The sequence below is a fragment of the Euprymna scolopes genome, chromosome 10 (genome assembly GCF_053919585.1).
Source record: "Euprymna scolopes isolate OS-2025 chromosome 10, ASM5391958v1, whole genome shotgun sequence".
Taxonomy (NCBI): Eukaryota; Metazoa; Mollusca; class Cephalopoda; order Sepiida; family Sepiolidae; genus Euprymna; species Euprymna scolopes.
In genome coordinates, this window is record NC_136491.1 from 162219609 (window position 1) to 162242027 (window position 22419).

General features: G+C 35.9%; 1 protein-coding gene across 7 annotated transcripts in view; it reads left to right on the forward strand.

Moving 5' to 3' along the window:
- LOC145286346 (uncharacterized) overlaps positions 1-21882 on the forward strand; it is a 102803-nt gene extending 80921 nt beyond the window's left edge. For 5 of the 7 annotated variants that reach the window (XM_080135284.1, XM_080135283.1, XM_080135285.1 and 2 more), the window contains exons 3-4: positions 9581-9724; positions 21125-21882. In XM_080135284.1, coding sequence (XP_079991410.1) covers positions 9581-9724; positions 21125-21340 — 360 coding nt within the window. In that variant the 3' untranslated portion in view covers positions 21341-21882. Of the gene's footprint in view, positions 1-9580; positions 9725-9829; positions 9856-16858; positions 16995-21124 lie in introns of all 7 variants that reach the window. The other 2 variants (XR_013869149.1, XM_080135286.1) reach the window with 2 other exon arrangements.
- The last annotated feature ends 537 nt before the right edge of the window (positions 21883-22419 follow it).

Sequence of the window (22419 nt, forward strand, 5' to 3'; positions counted from 1 at the left end):
CCAAGATCGCCATAAGCATGAAATATGTGCCTACATTAAAGATGGCTTTCCATGTGGTAGGGATATCTCCAGAGAAGACCCCAATTTACCTTATATTTTTTTTAATTTTAATTTTTTAATATTACATTTTCACCCCAAACAAGGCACATTGCCACTTTGGTGTAGGGGGCTACTATCAGGGGCAGCAACTACTGGGGCACTATGTTGGGATTTGGGCAGCAAGATGTCGGTTCACGTTACACTTGAACTTCTGCATGTCAGTACAGTTAGGGAAGCAGGGACCTAGAATGGAATTCCAGAGTCTAGCAGTTCTGGGGAAGAAACTACTGGAGTAGAAAGATCTTTTACATCTGGGGATTACTGTGTGGGGGTGGGATTTAGCTGCCTGTCGGGTTTGTCGAGGGTGTCTACGTTGTGGGGGCACAAGTGTCTGCAGTTCGTCAGAGCATTCACCATTAAAATACTTGCAGAACAGGCAGAGGGATGCAACGTTTCGTCGATGGGACAGAGGCTGAAGCTTAGATGCCAGTTCAGGGTCTATCAGATTGGCGACTCTTTTGAACCTTGTCTAGGAGTGAGAGACTAGCAGCAGATGCACCAGCCCAAATGTGACAGCAATACTCCATACATGGGCGAATGGTGGCCTTATAGAAGTACAGGATACTTTCAGGTGTCAGTAGTTTTCTAGCACAGAGAGAGAGCCTACCTTTTTCGAAGCGGCCCTGGCAATGTTTTCAATATAATTGTTCCAACTCATGTTTCCTGTGAACGTTAGGCCAAGGAGTTTGAAAGATGTACTCTCAGACAGGGAGTCACTGGCCATTGCTATTGGTGGCAGAGAAGGTTTCTTGTAATTATTGAAGGAAACCAATTTAGTCTTGGCAGCATTGAATGTGACCATCCATTTATGTCCCCATTCCACTACAGATTGGAGGTCATCCTCTAGTGTTTTTGCCATTTCTTTAGTTATGTGTTCATTTGTTTTCCTGTCATGCCTGTTATAGAGCGTGGAGTCATCAGCATATATACCCATCTCAGAGGCAGTTTTGTCAGGGAGGTCATTAATAAATATTAGGAACAATAGAGGTCCAAGGATAGAACCCTGAGGCACTCCCGCATTTATATCCCACTGTTTAGATGTACCACCGTCGAGGACAACCTGGATTTTTCTCTTATCTAAGAAGGATTTAATTATGTTAAGTATTCTACCAGTGATACGGTATGATCTAATTTTCCTGAAGAGACCCTCATGCCATACCCTGTCAAAGGCCTTAGATATATCTAGAGCTACCGCTCTGCCCTCCCCCGCTTTGTCCAGTGAATGCTTCCGGGTTGCACTAGCTTACACCACTGCATTTATATTTAACCTCTATCACCCCCACAACAGTGGGGTTACTATCTTTAAGAGCATATCTAAGAAAATTGATCACATCCCGTCTGCTCATCCTTCGGCTAACATTCACATTTGCGGTGACTTCAATGTCCATAATGTGGAATGGCTGACCCACTCAAATAAGAACGATGATGAGGGGAGGTTCTGTCATGATTTTGTGAATCCATATTAAATAAAGAAATAGTCAACCACCTCAACAGAAACAATCTTCTTAGTGACATGAAATATGGTTTCCGCTCCGCAAGATCTACAGCAGATGTGCTAACAGTTATATCTCATAGGATTAGTGAATCTCTTGACAAAGACTTCCTTTCCAGGGCAATTGCTCTTGACATATCGAAGGCCTTTCATAAGGTATGTCATAAGGGCCTACTTCACAAGATTTCCACCTACGGTATCACTGGAAATGTTTTCTCAATCATTAAATCATTTCTCTCCGATAGGTTCATAAGAGTAGTGGTTGATGGGCAGAAATCAGAGGCCCACAGTATTAATGCTGGAGTCCCTCAGAGGTCCATCCTGGGCCCAACTCTTTTCCTGATCTACATCAATGATCTCCCAAAACACATACTTAAATCATTCGTTGACATCTATGCTGATGACACGACCATCTATGACAACACATCAAAGGCTGTAAATGACAAGGTTCTCTCTAATTCTCTCTCTTCTGATCTTGAGCGCGTGGTACAGTGGGGGAAGAGGTGGCTGGTTACTTTTAATGCATCTAAAACCAAGCTTCTATCTTTAAATCATCAACGCTCTGATCCCCATCTGGCATCAATTGAAATGGATGGCTCTCGTCTTGGGGAGGCTTCATGTTTTGACAAGCTCCTGGGTTTGACCTTTACTCCTGATCTGAAATGGAACACGTACATCAGGTCTGTTGCCAAGGATGCTGGGAAAATGGTGGGATCGTTCTACTGCTCCAGAAGATATCTCCCTACTGATGCAATTCTCTATCTGTATAAAAGCCAAGTACGTCCAAGGATGGAGTACTGCTGCCACATCTGGGCAGGAGCTGCTAAAAACAGCCTATCCTGCCTTGACAGAGCACAAAATAAACTTTGTAGCTTAGTGGGGGATGCTCTTTTCTCTTCCCTGCAGCCTCTCTCCCACAGAAGAGACGTTGCAAGCCTGTCTTTGTTATATCGTTATTTCCATGGCTCTTTCCATTTTCATTCCCATTCCAAGTGCTCATCTGAGCTCCAATCTCTGGTCCCCCTTCGCCAATCTTTGACGAGAAACACCCATCTGGCTTAAACTACTGTCAATAATTTTCCCCACTCTTTATCTGTGCCTAAATCCAAATGTAGATTCCATGAGAAGAGCTTCTTTCTCAGAAGTGCACGACTGTGGAACTCTGTTCTATTTGCCTGTTTCCCACCTGACTACAACTTGGATGTCTTCAAGTCCAACATAAATAAATTTCTGACAAACCGCCCTCTTAAGGCACTCTATCAAATCTCCAATACTAATGATTACTACAATATTATCTCATTGATTACTGTAGACGCAATAACCCTTATCCCTGAGTGGCCTCCGGGCTTTGATAAGTGGTGACCTCCATGTAAAAAAAAACAAAAAAGAAAAACTGAAAATCTACAAATATTTAAATATTGATTTAGCATTTTTTTTTGTAACTAGCAGTTCAGCCTAGCTTTGCTTAGGCCCTATGTACTGTTCATAACTTTATGTGCATATGTATATATACATTAAAAATTTGGACTCCTCTCCAAGTAACAGACATCTAAAATTTCAAGTGTTTTGGAGGAGAAGGTTGGTAGAGTCTGCAAAGATCAACTCTTACAGCTTTGACCTCTTGGCAGCTAAATTTGCTGAATAGTTTGCTAGAGACCACAATGGTCAAGTTTTTTGAACAGTCAAATGTTCAGCCAAAAACCGATTAAAAAGCTTGCCCTAAGTCTGAATACACTTTACGTAAAATTTCAAATGTTTAGACTAAAAATTGGCTGAGTAATTCGGTAGATACCACAGAGGTTAAATGTTTTTTAAATTTGATCCCAATTTTGACCCCTAAAATTTATTTATTTTTTTGAGCTCAAATTAAATTAAAAAGTTTGATCCATGTCCAAGTAACCTACATCTAAAATTTCAAGTGTTTAGACCCAAAATTGGCGGAGGAGTTTGGTAGAGTTTTCAAAGCTCAAATCGTTGAACTATAAGCCCTTGACAGCCAAATTCTGGCCAAAAACTAATTAAAGATTTTTCCAAATCTCAATACCTCTTATGTCAAATCTCGAGTCTGTAGACTGAAAATTGACAGTAGTTTGGTAGGGAAATATACACACGGACACACACACACACACACATTCACTTTTATAGATATATAGATTGGGTAGATTAGTGTCTATTTGATTATAATCCGTTGAAAAAAATTGTAAAAAAGACATGAAAAAAAATATTGGGGGTGGGGGAGGTACTGCTCGCACATGTGAAGCAAAAAAAAAAAATCATATTTCACATTTCTTTTTTTTAAAATTTTTTTTTAAACAAAACACTGTAATTCACCATTAAAATCTAATGCAATGGATAAAAGTGCATGCCAGTTACATATTTACAAAACTTATTTTCTTGTCTTTTCAACTATATAAATATTTTTTAAATATGAGCAGAAATAACGCCAGACTGGTTGGGATTGCTTTAATTATATATATAGCTCTAATTAAGCTAATTATGTTTTGATAACAAAATAGCTCCAACTAAATATATAAAAACATATTTTCATTTTTTACATTTTTAATTCATTGTGGAATAAAAAATTAACAAAAACATGTTTGTTTTACAGCAATGCTATTGCTGATCGTATTGTTGTTGCTGCTACTACAGATAGTTTTTAGATACTTTATAAAATAGAACGATTTTTATTCCAGGTATCATGATTTTAAATTACTTGGTACCACAAGAGAAAAGCAGGTTACAATTTTACTTTTAATGGATGAAAATAGTAAAAGATTGATTTATTTAACAGTGGGTGTCCGAAGAAATTTTTTGAAAAATTTTCAATACTCATCATGTTTTTTTCTTTTTTAACACAAAAGAATTTTGGACACTCGGATCTATTGAAAGTGACATCTCTTCTAGTTAATTTCCAAATTTCACGAAAAAATTAACACAAATGCAGTACAACCATTTACAAAAGGGGGGGGGGGTGAGGGGAGGTGTCATTACAAATTCTTATAGTAACATTTTTATCACTTTATTTGGTTAAAATTTTAAAAATATATAATGTACATTATCTATATATTAATACAATAGTTTGTGTGTGTTATTTTCTGTGTCACGCTTACATCATGGTTGTTTAATTGTTATGTACTTCCATTTCTTATCATAAATAATTTTACCAAGAATTCTTCAAACGTTTTGGCTTCAGTTTCGATTATAGCTGATGGCATTGAAGTCATCTATTTTTTTTTTTTTTTTCTTATAAATAATTTTATCAAGATTTATTAAGTTTTTGTTTCAGTTTCGATTACGGCTGAAGGAATTCAAGTTATATATATATATGTGTGTGTGTGTGTGTGTTTTTATTTTGGTTTGGATTCAAGCTATTGCCCCAAAATCATATGGATATATTTTTTTGGTTTTTGAAATTGCAACTTTATAATTGTTGTAGTGGCAACCACTTATTTGCATATGCGAATAACATAACACTATAAATGGCAAGCCTAGGTTGGCCTTGGTGTGTCTTACTCAAATGCCACCGGAAGTGACGCCGAAGAGCGTACATGTCCTCCCACCAAGACTCCCTGACTCGACACCGTCATTTGTACATATTGTAAATATACCTTTTCTTTAATACACTTATTATTGCGTTATCTTGTTGTTTGCGTCTTCATTGTATTTCCTTACTAATTATTGTTCAACCTTGCAACCACAACAGTTGGCGACGAGATATGAAGCATCAAATATAACATTTTGACGAAGAACTATTTAAAAAAAAAAAAAAAGTACAACGCAAAGGTTGGCCATTTTTTTTAAGGAATGCAAAGTGTTGACGAGCAAACGGATTTACGCTAAAGAGAAGTTTCAACTCAAGTGAAAAAAAAAAAACTCTAACGTGGCAAAAGCGACAATTTACGCCGTTTTCTGGGGAATCCGACTTGCAAACGAATGTAAAAGTGAATTTTTGTTTTGTCGCTACACGACAAATCTTACTAAAGGACCAACTTGCAAACGAAAAGCGAACTTTGTTCTGTCGCAAAAACGACAGGTCAGACCCGTATTACGAAAAGCAAGGAAGGAACCTACGAAAAAAGTTCACCAGTGGATTCTAATTACTGTTCTCCGTAAACAAAGCAACAACTAAAGGACTTTTTAAATTAATGTTTTGGTTGACGTCGGTACTAAAAGGAAATACCACAGCTAAAACTAAAATTCAAGGAAAGGATTTTTTTTTCTTGAAGTTGTCACTGAATAACGGATAATACAGTAAAACGTCACGGAAAAAAAAGGTAATCTCAATGTAAGAGGTATTTTAATTACTAAAATACTAGAGAAAAAAAAAACTCAAAGAACTAAATGTACTGCATACATTTATTCAATTGTGACTCGATTAAAAAAAAAAAAAAAAAAAAAAAAAAACCCAAACTTTTATTTTGTGGAAAGAGTTACTTATTAGTAAGTGCCTAAAAACGGAAAGTCAATTCCATTTCGTGATTCCAGATAAACCTGTTTTATTTTTTTTTTTGCAGCGTGACTCGCAAAAAGAATATATTATTGCAAGCTGCGATATTATTATTGAAAACAGGAGCTTACAGCAATTTGCTTTTTTTGTTGTAACCCAAACCGGTGTATATTGTACATGGTACAATATTTTTTTTTAACTACACACTAAAAAAAAAAAAAAAACATGGAAGACTTATCAAAAATGTTCATGCAATTTTTACAAGCACAGGCTGAGCGGGATGAACGCAGACAAGCTACACAAAACGAGCTTTTGCAAATACAGGCACAGGCTGACCGCGAGGAAAAGAGAGAGGACAGATTATTGAAATAGCAGCAGGAACAAGAAGAAAAGCAGAAAATGGCACAATTAAAGCAGAAAAAACTGCAATTGGAACAGGAAGAAAGGCATAAGAAACTACAATTGGAATATGAAGAAAGACAAGATGAACGTTTTGCTAAAACACTGGAACTACTAAAGAGTAATCGAGAAAATGTCGATAGTGTTAATTTCTCCCATACAACTATTTTTAATAGCATGGACACATTTCATTATGTGCCTGAGGAAGAGAAGAATTTTGAAGCATACTACACAAGATACGAGGATGTTTTTCAACTGGACTGTAAAAATTGGCCAAATAGTCAGAAAGTGAGCCTCTTACTCAGAAAATTGGGTACATCAGAACACAGCAAATTCGTAGATTACATATTGCCTAAAAAAACTGCGGAATTAGAGTTCATGGAAGCTGTAAAATTACTAAAAGAATTATTTAATCCAAATATATCTCTTTTTCATAAAAGATGGCTGTGCATGAATCTAAGAAAGATGGACAACCAAGATTATTTGACATACGCATCAGTTGTCAATAAAAACTGCGATAATTTTAAGCTTGCAGAACTAACGGTAGAAGATTTTAAATGTCTAATCTTCGCTCAAGGGTTAGTTTCCATGAAAAATGCAGAAATACGCAGACGAGTGTTGTCTAAGCTGGAATCTGAGCAAGATTTAACCCTCCAGAAACTAGCAGAGGACTGTGAAAGGGCCATTACACTAAAAAAGGATTAAAAAAATATAGAAGAATCCGGAGTGGCATATGTAAGAAAAGTTAGAAAACCATACGCACCAACCAAGAACTTTACAAAGAAAAGCAATGGAACAGGATATTCCAAAGATAATAACCATAAATATAGTACAGAATATAACAAGCCTCTTCCTAAATATAACTGTAAGAGATGTGCAGAAAAGCATTGGGAATCAGATTGTCCTTATAAGAAGAAAAAATGCTACATTTGTAAGAAGGTGGGACACAAAAGCGATTGCTGCAGATATAAAGATTACACCAGAAAGAGAGTACAGCAAACAAAATCAAATACAAAATTAGACAAAGATCGGCGAAAATACGTAAAAGTGGAAATATTTAAAACATCAATAAAGTTACAACTCGACTCCGGCTCCGATGTTTCTATAATAAACCTGAATACGTGGAAAAAGTTGGAAAAACCGGCCATGATGAAAACTAGTAAAGCAGCCCGGACGGTAACTGGTAGTGGTATAAAATTTGAAGGAGAAGTTGTCCTCCCGATAAAATTGAAAGGGATTTCGAAGAAATTAAAAATATTCGTACTAAAAAATAGTGAAAATCTGTTTGGAATAGATTTAATTGAGAAATTCGGACTATGGGATAAGCCAATCAATACATTCTGTAAAAAATTAGAATGTTCTTCTCCAACAACAGTAAATATAAAAGACGATTTAAAAGAATTATTTCCTGAGGCATTCACGACTAACTTAGGTCGCTGCAATAAATTCAAGGCCTCGTTTGAACTTAAAGAAAACGCCAGCCCAATTTTTAGAAAAAAGCGAAATGTTCCGTTCGCTGGGTTGGAAAAGATTGATAAAGAATTAAATAGATTGGAACAGACGGGAATTCTATCAAAAATAGAACACAACGAGTGGGCAGCCCCCACCGTATACGTAAAGAAAAAGAATGACGAAGTTAGAGTGTGCGCAGACTTTTCGACCGGGGTCAACTCCCTATTAAAAGATCACCATTACCCCCTACCAAGCCCAGAGGAAATATTCACGAAGTTGAATGGGGGTAATATTTTTTCCAAGATCGACTTGACCGACGCGTATTTGCAAATACCGGTCGAGGAGAATTGCTCAAAAATACTATGCATCAATACGCATAAGGGATTATACAAATACAACCGATTGCCTTTTGGCATCAAAGTAGCGCTTGCCATCTTTCAGCAAGCGATGGACACCATGCTGAGTGGTATTGAGTGCGCATGTGCATACCTGGACGACATTGTTGTCAGGAGCAAATCCCTAGAAGAACATAAGGAACATTTGAAACAAGTATTTACTCGAATACAAGAATTCGGCTTTAAAGTAAAAGAAAAGTGAATGAACCATTAATGGTAAACCCAAAAAGAAAAAGATATTGAAATCTGTGTGACTTCAAATCTTGGGAGGGGGGTGTTGTGGTGGCAACCACTTATTTGCATATGCGAATAACATAACACTATAAATGGCAAGCCTAGGTTGGCCTTGGTGTGTCTTACTCAAATGCCACCGGAAGTGACGCCGAAGAGTGTACATGTCCTCCCACCAAGACTCTCTGACTCGACACCGTCATTTGTACATATTGTAAATATACCTTTTCTTTAATACACTTATTATTGCGTTATCTTGTTGTTTGCGTCTTCATTGTATTTCCTTACTAATTATTGTTCAACCTTGCAACCACAACAATAATATATAAAAATTGTAAGAACATTAACTCTATAGTAATATATAGGAAATCTGTAAGAATTAAAACATCATATTTAAGTGTACTTTATGACTGCGCTTTGCCGGGCATTCATGCTAGCTTAGATAAATACTTTTACAGTTTTAACAAAAAAAGCTACAATAATATCAGAGTGTTGCTATTTACACTGAACATCTACAGAATACCAACATCAATATATTACATATGAATCGGTTCCCTGTGGAATTTCCACAGGTCCTGCTAGTTAGTTATTAATTCATTTGAAAGGATATTCATTTCCAAAGAAAATGGTGGTATTTTGAGGACTTAAAGTGCTTTGGTTTTTAAAATATGACGATTTTAGCAGAACCCCTTTGAAATCTGTGATTATCCAAAGTCTTTTATCATCCATGTGTATTGCTAGTTAAAATCAATTGCAATATTATTATGAATGTGAAACTAGAATAAATTGACAAAATCTTTCAGCATATTTTACATCTGGGCATTGCTGGATCTAACTGTTAATGAACACGATTTTGAGTGACAATTTCTTAATGATTTACAGTTTCTTTAATCAGAAAAAGGAATGTCAAGTGATACATTTTTACCAATTTATTTTGAGTAAAAATTGTTTTTCTTTCATTCAAATGTAAAAATTGAGTTTGTTTATGGAAAATACAAAAAAAACACAACAAATTAAGATTTTATATTTAATGATAATTTTGTCATTTTTATTCTTTATATCTAGAATATTCCGAGTGTTGGTAGAGGAATACAAAGAAAAACTTACACATCTCAAACTACTAAACCTGAAACGGTTCCAGTGCAGAGCGAATCTGATCCAGATAAAAACCATCCTCTTTCTCAAGAAGACATGAATTCGCAAAACAGAGTAAATTTTATTTTCTATATTATGTGTGCTTTTCATTCTTTTTCTTAAGTTTCTTTATCAGACAGCATTGTTCTCTATCTTATGTGCATTTTTTTATTCTTGTAGAATTTTTTTTATTGAAATATACTAAGGTAAGCATTCATTTTATGTTTAAACAGAAGCTATTTAATTAACCTTCCAACTCGCAACCTATAAAGTAATAATGCGGTGTTCACTGATAATGTTTTATCTATTTAAAATAATTCAGATTTGGAGAGTTTTATATGTATAACAAAATATGTTATAAGTTTACTGAACATGAGTTAATTTACAAATGTTTTTAATTAATATTGTTTTTTTATTTTGTTTGAAAAATTTGCTAAATAAAATTGAAATAAAAATTTGGATTAAAACTGGGGCAAAACTATTGGAGTAGAAGGCTTTCTTACACCTAGGGATCTCTACTGTGTAGGGGTGGGATTTAGCTGCCTTTCGGGTTTGTCGGGTATTTATGTTGAGGGGGTACAAATGCTTGTAGTTTGTCAGAGCATTCACCATTAAAGTACTTGTAGAACAGGCGAATGTATGCAGCATTGGGACAGAGGCTGAAGCTTAGATGACAGTTTAGATGAGAGTTGATGACTCTCTTTTGAACCCTGTCCAGGAGTGAGAGGCTAGTAGCAGATGCGCCAGTCCAAATATGACAACAGTACTCCATACATGGGCGAATGGTGGCCTTATAGAGGTACAGGATACTTTCAGGCGTAAGAAGTTTTCTAGCACGCTAGAGAGAGCCCACCTTCTTTGCAGCAGCCTTGGCAATGCTCACAAAGTATCTGTTCCAACTCCTATTCCATGTGAACATTAGGCCGAGGAGTTTAAAAGAAGCAGTTTCAGGCAATGTGTTTTTGGCCATTGCTATTGGAGGTAGAGAAGGTTTCTTGTAATTATTAAAAGAAACAAGCTTAGTCTTGGCAGCATTGAATGCGACCATCCTTTTTTGTCCCCATTCCACTACAGATTGGAGGTCTTCCTCCAGTTTTTCTGCCATTTCCTTAGATATGTGTTCATTTGTTTCCCGCCTCGTGCATGTTATAGAGAGTGGTGTCATCAGCAAATATACCTATCTCAGAGACAATTTTATTTGGCAAGTCATTTATGAATATTAGGAATAATAAAGATCCAAGGATGGACTCCTGAGGTACTCCCGCATTTATATCATTGTTTAGATGTACGACCGTCTAGGACAACCTGGATTCTTCTCTTGCTTAAGAAGGATTTAATTATGTATGTATTCTCCCAGTGATACCATATGATCTGATTTTCCTGAGAAGAACATTGTGCCATACCCTGTCAAAGGCCTTAGATATCTCTAGGTATACTGCTCTACTCTCCCATGCTTTGTCCAGTGAATGGTATATATGTTTAGAGATTACAGTTAGGATATTTGCTGTCGAACAGTCTTGCCTAAATCTATATTGTTGGTCGGTCAGAAGTTTAGTAGCTGTAAGATGGACTAGAGCTTGATTTAATATGGACTTAAATATTTTGGCGAAAAGTGGGAGAAGGCTAATGGAGCGATAATTTAATGGATCAGTTCTTTCGCCAGAATTCTTAAAAACTGGTACCACAGAAGCAGCTTTCCAGCAGTTAGGAAATCAAGATTCTTTAAGGCATTTGTTGTAAAGTTTGGAGAGAACTGGTGCATTGTTTTAATAGTACTGCCGGAATGAGATCAGGTCCACATGCTTTCAAGGTGTCTAGGTTTTTTATGATACCATGCACCTGAGAAGGGGTGATTTTCAAGTCACTTTGTGTGGCGTCTCTTCGCAAAGGAAAGTAAAGGAGGGAGTGATTTGCCGAGTCCAATGTGGAGTTTGGGGCAACTGCCTGGCAAACATGTTAGTCTTCTCAATTGCCGTGCAAACAACCTCATAATCTCTTAAAATTGGGGTAAAAAAAAATTTGACCTCTGCAGTCTCTACCAAATTACACAGCCAATTTTGGGTCTAAACATTTGAAATTTTACATAATAGGTATTCTGACAAGCAGCAAGATTTTTAATTAGTTTTGTCCAAGCGAGCCAACATGATCCTGAACAACACTGTCGATTCGAACCCAAACATCTCTGTTGATTCAAGATGACGCAATCCTGAACAACGTCGTCGATCCTTCGACATGACATGATCTCATACAACTCCATTGATTCAAATCCGAACACAATGACTCAACAAAACACGTTACCAGAGCAACCTTGGGAGTTAATCAGTGAATAACTTATCGGCATTTTTTTTTATAGCCTTTAAATGAACTCATTTTAGCCGTAGGTAGGCCTGACTTGGACATTGGCATACAATTTTTTAGTGCTTCCACACATGCTTGTCACTGTTGTATACTGGGGATGTATATAAATATGTGTACGTTGAATAGGGAGTTTATATTAGAAGATAGAATATATGAGAGGAGAGTTTATACCTTTTTTGCTTGCTTGCAAAACTGATTAAAAGGCTTGCTGCATTTCTTTATATAGGCTGACCTCTTCGTTGATGTCGATCATGCTGTTGGGTATGAAATTAATTTTTTTTTTTTTTTTTTTTTTTTTTTACATCTATGACAGTTTACAACATACAATGAAACATACTGGAATCTTGATGAGTGTCTAATGAACCACACATACAACTGTTTATATTTTATATATATTTTTATTCCAATTGTCTCCTGTTTCCCTAGGGGCCTGCCTTATGCATCTATATCTTTTGTCTTTTAACCTTCACTTCTAGGCTGAGTTGGGGAAGGCTCTCTCACATCTCTATGATTTGCCGAAAACTCCTAGACTGTTCTAAAACTTCTTGTTTTCTCTTTTCGGGTGATGTAGCCGATGAAAGGACACGTCTTAACGTGACTTCCACTCACCTATCTAAATGTGGTGTGATCAAGTTCACTTATCAATTATTGTTTAGAATTTCTAAATTGTTATGTTTATAGCTAACTACAGCTATATCTATAAACATATTTAGGCAAGCCCGTTCCACGGCAAACATCCTAACTGTAATCTCTGAGCGTATATACCATTCACTTGACAAAGCAGGGGAGGGTAGAGCGGTAGCTTTAGATATATCTAAGGTTTTGACAGCGTAAATTAGTTCTAAGCCCACGGATATTCGTGAATGCAAGCCTCAAGGGAGGAGGCAAGTTGAATTCGTTTGTCCCTAAACCTGGTTTAAGCTTATTTTTAGATTGTACTGTCGTCATATTTTTTAAAGAGTTTCGGTTTAGGTAAGGGGGAGCTAAACAAGGGGTTATGCAGAGAATCAGACATGCATCACAAGTAGACCATCAGCTGACCTTTCTCCGATTAGGATTGTGGCCTTAGGAAAGCCCACCGGGAATAAGTGCAGGGTCTCTTTCCATGCGCGATATGGCACTACAAACAACCCGATATTATTCAACTGTTGATGGAGCAGCCGCTCTAAGCGCTACCAAAGAGTTAGGGCTCCTGTACTACCATTCCCGGCACACCCCACCCCCAAAACTATTTACATAATTAACTTTCAGCTAAAGTTATTTTACGAAAATAATATTTCCCTTTTTAGCCTAGCAAGGTCACTGGTGTTGTCTGAAATCAGTGTTTCCTGAGAAGCTCTATACAACAGTTACACTCCTCCCTGATCTTGAGATCATATAAATGATAATGTTGGGCAGGCTGCTTTTTCCTGGTACTTCGCCTTAATGATACAAGCTCAGGAACTTCTCAGTGATGCTTTCGTCTGTCGCATCATTGAACTCTTCCTGCTCTGGATCCTTTGTTGCATCACCTTCTGAGGAGCTTTCTTCATGTGGTTGTTAATACAGCAGTGAGACTTTGTCATCTGACGAGGTAATTTCGTCACAGATTAAGCAATCATGTCAGCATGCTTGGCGTACGTCCTTTATGTGGTGTTCCATCATCTGAGACAGTGTTGGCTATTGATTTTTGTCATCATACCTGTGCTGAACTGCGTCGTAAATTTTCCCTGTGGATTATTCACCCAAACAGCATCTCCCTCCTTGTATAGATTAGCAACTGCATTGTTGAGCACCACCACTTCGATACCCTTGACATGGATTCTATAAATGTATAGTATATTTGCAGGTGCAGTTGTGGCCGTCTTGTCTTTAGGCATAACATTGTGCCAGTACACTCGCTCCAAGATCGTGCACCTTGTTCTTGCTACGATATGCCTTATGTGGTGGGATTTCTTAATTATTCTATTTTCCAAGGGTATGTGGGCACACTGAAATTGAAAGTGCACACCCACATCCTCTTCACTTCAGGATGTCCACTAGACCAATGGATTGTCTTTACCTGAGAAACATTTTGTTCTGTGGCTATGGCACACACAGGTTCTCTGGGTTTTTTACAGATTTCATTTAGCCATCGCTATGGTACCCGAGTAAGTTTATCAGCTCTCTTATCATGAAACTTAATGAGCCCCACATCAATCTTCAGTGCATATTCTTAGGCCAAATCTCGGAGCATTGAGAGTTGACGCCTAATTAATATTTCAGAGGCTGTGTTGTTCCAACCTAGCAGCTACTGCAACCTGCTCTGGAACTCCCATACAGTTCTTTAAAATGGCATGAGCACATGCCAGCACATGTGACAGATCTAAGCTATTTATCTGGGAAGATGCTCATAATAGTTCTTATGCATGTTCAGGCAATTCAGCCATGAATGTACATTGCAGGCACTGATCTGATACGCCGCCAAACAGGACCGCAAGTCTGCATAGTTTTACCAAAAATGCATCAACTTTTTTACCTGGTTTAAGGTGGCATGCTGCAAACTGCTTCCATGCAGCAAAGGGATCCAAAGCAAATGCTGTGTACAGTGTATTCTTTACACAATCAAAATCTACCTGCTTTTCCTCACTTAATTTCGCCTGGCAAGCGCATCAGAATGACACACTCGATGCACTTCACCCCACTCAGCTGACATATCAGTTCAGCTTTCCCCAGCTACTCGACTATTGATTGTCCGGATTCACTGCCATCAAATACTGATATGAGCTTTGGGTCAAAGGCCATAATAACTGAAATAGCTTGTTGCTCCATGAGCGAAGAAAAATATCACGCGTAGCAACATGGTCCTAAACAATTTAGTCTATGCAATAGAACATGATCCCGAACAACACCGTCGATTTGAACTGGAACACCTCTGATGATTTGACACAATCCCGGACAACTCTGTTGATTCGAATTAGAACACCTCTGACTAGTTACCACACCATTTTTTCTTTAGATCGAATCAACACAAATCAAGTATTCTTGAAAAGAGCATAAAAAAAACAAAGAAATAATATCTTTAGTTTTTTAAAATCAACCCATTAGAACTAGAGTTATGACCACTCAAAGTATAAAAAAAAAACGTGTGGTTCACTGTGTTGCCCATAACTCCCTTTCCACAAATTGAACTTTGTTCTTCCCAACGCTATCACCATTGATCATCACTTGAGTCTCAGACTTTTGCTTACCATATCATTACACCAAGTTTCTAACTTAACAAGTATACCTACTTTTGTTTCTCCAAAACTAAATTATCAGCATAAAGAATCTCTTCTGGACAAACTGTACAAGACTTCTTGGACAATGCTTCTAAGACACAAATGAAGTCACAGACTGAGTACAGATACCACTTTAACATTTAAGCTGTCATGATATGCTGTTAATTCTAACACAAGCATTTCTGTATGTTGTTTGAACAACCTTCAACAACCACTTTTTTGTAGCTAATTTATATAAAACCCACCAAACAACATCTCTTGGTATTTTATTGAAAGATTTTTCAAAATCTACAAAAACAAAATATCTTTTTTACTCACCTCCACCCTCAAACAAGGCATATTGCCGCTTGGACGTATGGGGCTACTAATTGGGATCATGCTTAAAAAAGATTATTGCATTTGAACTTCTACATATCAGTACAGTTTGGGAAGCAAGTAGCAGGAATGGATTTCCAAAGTCCAGCCGTTCTGGTTTGTAGGGGATATATACATCGAGGGGGCACAAGTGCAATAAGTTCATCAGAGCACATTTCATTAAAATACTTGTAAAACAGGCACAGGGATGCAACATTGTGCTGATAGGACAGGGGTTGGAGCCTAGTTTATAAAGTGGGACCTATTAGATTGCAGGCCTTTTTTTTGACCCTATCTAAGAGGGAGAGGCTAGTGGTAAATGCACCAGCCCAGATGTGGCAACAATACTCTATGCATGGGCGAATGGTAGCCTTGTAGAGGTACAGGATACTCTCAGATGTAAGTAGTTTTCTAGCACAATAGAGGGAGCCCACCTTCCTTTCAGCAGCCTACGCAATGTCCTCAATGTATTTGTTCCAGTTCATATTTCCTGTGAATGTTAAGTTAAGGAGTTTGAAGGAAGAATTCTCAGGTAGGGAGTTATTCTTCATGGATATCCGTGGTTGGAAAGGTTTCTTGTAATTGTTAAAGGAGAGCAGCTTAGTCTTACTAGCATTAAATGTTACCTTCCATTTACGTCCCTATTCCACTACGGTCTGGAGGTCATTTTCTAAGGATTCAACCATTGTCTTAGATTTGTGTACATCCGTTCTTCCCTCATGCATGTTATAGAGCATTGTATCATCAGTAAATTTATCCATCTCCGACACAATATTGTGTACTAATAAAACTATCAGACTAATATTGTAGGTAGTTTTCATTTGCACCAGATATCCATGAACAACAAAGACAATGTTCAGTCTTTTTTTTCTGTTTGATTTGGTCCATGCATTAGAAATGTCTTTCTCACAAAGATACAAGTAAATGCATGATTTTTTTCATAATGAGAATGTAGAGTGTTCAGTTTTGTACTTTACAGAGTATCTCCTATAATCTTGATTAGTTTACAAATATTGTTATAAATTGACATCAAATGCAATTTCTCCAACTAATCTTAAGATAAAACATTATTTTAGTTTTAAACATTTTTTTTAATGAATATACATTTCAGGGTTTGCTGACATTAAGAAAACAAATGCAAAAGGTACATACATAAACATATTTCATATTTAGTGGGCAATACAGTTAAAAACACAATATAAAAGTTTTGGCTGTGCTAAAATTGAATGAAGATTATTGTACATTTCTACTTTACTAGTGATGCCGTTCAGATTGGGTTAAGTGGTTCCAAGTGAATTTGCTGCATCACGTATCCAGGCAGTCTATCCAGATTCCATCACTGCACACTGAAGATGCAAGAACGAGTCATAGTTTCCAAATCAGTTTTGACTATTGTGAGTACATCCTCAGTTGACCACCACTCTTCTGGCAACATCTTGGTAGCAGTGTTCGTGTTATTGCCTTGTGAATCAGGCAAGTTGGTGGCGACGAAGGGCATGCACAAACTATCGGAGCCTCCTGATAAGTACTTCAATTTTAGGTAGCTCACATCATGTGTTGATTGTGGGTTTAGAATGTAGTTGGAGATATGAATCCCGAGAATGCACCAAAGACACCAATCAAAAAATGCCAACCTTTGAATGTAAGTTACTTGCAAGGGTTAGATTTTGCACCCAAATTTGCAACATTTCTATCTATTCTGCAATTGGCTATAATCTTGCAATATCATTCCTGAAATAAATGGCAAATTAACAAGAGACATCCACAGTTATTTTACAAGGGACAAACTATTGCATAGATGAATTAAAAATGATGTATTATCTGACAAATTTAAAACAAATCATCTTGTAAAGATTTGGTTTGTACCAGCAACTTAAGAGTGCTCTGTACAATATTTATACCTTGTTGAAGTGTTGTTAGTTTTAAAACTTTGCCTACTACTTAATAAGCAAAGTATTGATTTGAAGAATTAATGAGTAACTAACTGGGAAGAGATAAATTGAACGTTGATGTAATGGAGGATGGTGTTGATCAGTGCAAAGAAGTTTCGTTACAATATATTTAGCAGGTTATTGCTGTTACTCAGGTTTCAGAAAGTTAAATGTCAATGATTGCAAGCTTTTAGTATTATCAGAATTAGATGATGTGCAAATAAACAGGCAATCAATAGAAAATCTCTGGTTTATCTGGATGAAAATTTAGTTTGAGACAATTCACTCTCTATCAGAATTCTTTGTTTTCAAAAGCAAAGAAAAGTCACTAATCACATAATGGATGTTTTAGCAAATGCTGATAGGGTTTTATCATATTAACTCTTGCTAGTCTGGACCTTTTCTTAGTAAAATAATTTTTGTGGCAAGGAAAATGGTAATATTTGTAATAATTAGTTAAGCACAAAAAAAAACCCCTTTAAATATTCAACTTGATTTTCTATACCAGATTTTATTTCTGCATTATTTGTTTGTACTTATTTATTTGCTTAAATTTATTTGTTTGTTTTGAACTTTATTTGTTTTAAATTTTGTTTTATTTTTTCAATTTGTTTTATAATTTTGCTGTTTTTATTCATTATTTGTTTTTGTTTACCATTTTATGTTTAATTTTTTGTTTATTTAATTGTTATTTATTTGCTAATTCATGATTCGTTTCTTGTATTTGTGTAATTACATTGTAAACATGAATCATTTTTTCACACAACAAGAACAGCTCAATATTCTAATTACTTTAATAGTCAAGATAAAAATGTGCTAATTTAAGCAATGCTAATTATAATTATAAAAATATTTTTGTTTTAAATTTTACACAAATGAACGCAAGTTTTAATCTTTAAAATCGATAACTTATAATGCAATATTACTTTTGTAGCAAAAGATGCATTAGTTTTTAATTAGTTTATATTTTAAGAATTAGATACGTAGAATTATATTGGCCAGATATTAAGTTGGATATAAATTGCATTTAAGCATGCAATTCAAACTTTTATTTGTAATTGTTGTAACATGTTATTGAAAATAGATTGATATACTTGCTATAATTCATTTAAAAAATATTTAATCTAATTTGGCTATTTACTATTTGAGACATTCTTAAATAAATACCTCAAAATCAATTCTTATTCTTTTAGTAAAGATTAGTGTTCCTTATTTGTTTTTTTTTTTCTTAGATTTGATACTGAACTTAACAAAGATAGTGTGATTATAGAACATAATTATTTAATTGGAATTCATTATTGAGATGAGTATTATTTATTAATTTATTTATTGCGGACTATTATCCTCATCTGTTTACTTACTTGGCCAAAATGTGGTAAGATGACAACAACTATGGAAGGCAGTAATTGCTGAGGATGCACTTAGGAGATTCAGAGTTCTTATCTCGTCGCAGTTACCACCTGACGAAGGCCAGAGGAATAGTTGGCTGAAATGTCATGAAGCAACAACTAAACAGATGAGGATAATAGTTCACAATAAATAAATTAATAGAACATAATTATTTACAAAGCAAATTTAAGCATAATTCATCCTGAGTGATTCTGAGGCAGTGCAGCAAATATTGAATAAAGTTCAGTGTATGAATCAAAAACTATTTCTTTATTTTAATGTTAGTTTTTAAAAAGCTTTATTTTTAAAAGCTAATCATTCATTTCCACGGCTGTAATTAATATTTATGATGTGACATTAAGTCAACATGGCCTTTATGTGTGTTGGGTGGTCATAACTCTTTATTCTTCTTAAATTACTGATATTTTCTTACTTATTAATAATTGTTTCGGCATTCACCCCAGAGCAGTTAGGCTGGCTTGATCCAGAGAGTTTACTGCACCATGAATGAATGCTGATAAGATCTGATGATCTGCAGAAGTAGCAGATACAAGTGTTAGTCATCGTTCCAGTAGCAAACTCCATAAAGATGAGGGTCCAGGATCCACTTTGTATCCTTTTTCACCATTCAGAACCAGGTTTTCTGCTGGGTATCATATCATTTTTTTCCAACCCTGAGAAGGGACTGGTTCAGTGACGTTGTGTACCATAATGTGTGGCGACGTCGTGTAGACAACAGTTGCTGCAGTGAAATAGAGAGGAGCAGCAGGAAGTAGCAGGACTGGTGACGTCACACGGAGATAGCAGCAGTAAGACAGAGAGTAGGGTAGGAAAGATGTGACGGCATGAACAGCAGGAGAAAGAGAGCAGACGACAATGATTCCCCACTAGCTGGTGACAGCTCTGTCAAAATTTGTTATGTATAATGGGAAGCAAACAGGAAATAAGTGTCTCTCAAAAAAAGTGAGTTCAAAGTATTTCTTTTATTTGTTTGGCACTTCGATGGGGGTCAACAGTCGAGAGAAAGAACGAAATGAGGACTCTTTCTATAATATTACAATTGTGGATGAAATCCTCTGGGTGATGCGAAGACCTCTGTAGAGAAGATCTTGTTGTAGACAGGATAACAGTGGCATTTGAAATGAACTGTTGTCAGTGAACACAAAGGATGTGACATAAACTAGTTATCAAGCTTTCGTAGTTAGGTATCTCATTGGCCAGGTTTCACGGATATACAATAGAGTGGTGCAGACAAGAGCATGATATATGCAAATTTTAGTACCAAATTTTATTTCAAGTCTGGACCAAAGCTAATATTGAAGATGACTGAAGGCATTGCTGATGCAATAGTTGATATCCTTCTCTCCTTGATCTGTTGCAGTGATGATAAAGCCAAGGTATTTAATATGATCACCCTCTTCAATGACTTCCCCAATGAGGACGATTGGCTATTTTTTATTTGGGAGGAAACTGGCAACCAGGAGTCTATTGTTTGAATCTTCCAATGTGTGGTTATATACCACCAAGTTAATGGTTTTGTATGAGTTAGGTAGACTGGGATAGATAAGGACATGCTCCATTGCTTGAACAACATGTAGCTGGAGTGTGTCCTTAGCCAGAACAGACTTTGAATGGTCAATTTTAGTTCTCAGATGGCTTGGCAGCTCAGCTAAGTGTATGACCATATTTATAAGGAGGGAGGTTTGCTTTTCAGCTTTCTTTCATACATTCAACAATTCCTTGTTAAGTTTTGATTCATAATGTTAATCAGAAATTACTTACATCCTTATCATTTTCTGTTAGATTTCAGATTTTCTCCCAAATTGTTTCCAAAGTTTTACCAAAAATTTTTCATGTGGGTGTATGACAATCAACACACTGATTGAGCTGCATTTTACATTAAAACTGTGGTTTGTCATCTGGGCTAAAATATCCCAAATTCTTTATTTTTCTTTCCTTTTTTTTATCTTTGATTCTGTTTCTTAATTTTGCTAAAATTTACTTTGTTTTCCTCAAACATTTACCAAAAGTTATGATTAATGATCATGTACATGATTCAAGTAATAATGATCGCAGGAAGAGACAACTCAAGTTTTATTTGTTCAAGTGATTGCAGAGGGAAACAACTGAAACTTGTTTATGATCAGAATGACAATTTTTTTGTGATTAATAATTTTCTTGTTTTTTTTTTCTTTATTTTCCAGGGAGACTTAATGGAGCCTTTATTTATTGGCCAAAATTGTACACTTTTAATGCAATCTCCCGTTGTTCCAGTTGAGCAGCCAACTGTGATTGATAAAAAACAGACAAAAGCATGTGACCTTGACATGATGGATGAACATGAATTTCCTACTCTAACAAGTGGCAAAAAGACAACTTCAAAACAAACAAAACCTAAGAAGAAAAAAAAGAAATCTTAATTCAATATTCATCCTAATGTTGTGGGTCTCTTCAATGAACAGCTATGGATGTAGTTTGCTTCTTGGCACAGGAGTTAACCAGTTGTTCGTGTACTTTTTCTCTTGGCCATGTTACCACATACTCATTGCAGAAGAATGACAAAGACAGTAATTTCAAGTTGAAAAATATATTTTATTTACTTGATTTAATTTAAAAACATTTTGTTTTTGTTATACATACACCCACTTTTAAAAATTGCTTTTACTTTAATAATACTTTTTACTTTTAATAAATATTTGCTGCTTATATTAGATCAAATCTCTTTTTTGTCAAAATTATTGTTGATTTTCCAAGCTCAGAGATCTTTTATGGAAATATCAAATATAAATAAATACTTTCAACAATCTTTGTCCAAGAAAAGATGTGTTATTATATATATATCAATTTCTGATAGCAAGTGCTATGGATACTGCTGGGAGTTCATTTTTTTATTCATATACATTAGACAATAACTTATGTGTTCAGTCCATTTCTAAAATTATTAAACAATGCAATTCAGTCAGTTTTATTGCTGGATTATTTTGTTTCTTTTCGACTTGTGCATTTAGTTTAATGTTTCAGTTTAGCCATATAATTTATTATACACTTTCTTTTAAAATATTTTTTTATGTAATCAAACTGCTTGTGTGATGGATGCCCATAGCCCACTCGGAATGCTGATCACCTTGTGATAACTCTAATTGATATTCATATATATATATATATAAGTTGAGTTTCTTTTTCTCATTCTGACATTGATATTTAAATAGTAATTGTCTGTATTTTTAAGATGAGGTGTTTTCATTTATTGAGATTATCGGACTGACTTCCTCATCTTGGTTGTTATTGTCACAACGTTTCGGCCGTTTTGCCCTCCAGCCTTCATCAGGTGTTTTGTATCGAACTGGGGAACTATTTGCTAGGAATCTCGAACCCAACCCTTTATTATTATTACGGGGGTACCGTGTTCAGACTCCAGCTAGGCTCTGGGACATAGTTGCTGATTCTCTGTTTTGAATGTTACTTTTCATTGTCTTCATTCAGGATTGAACTCGGCACC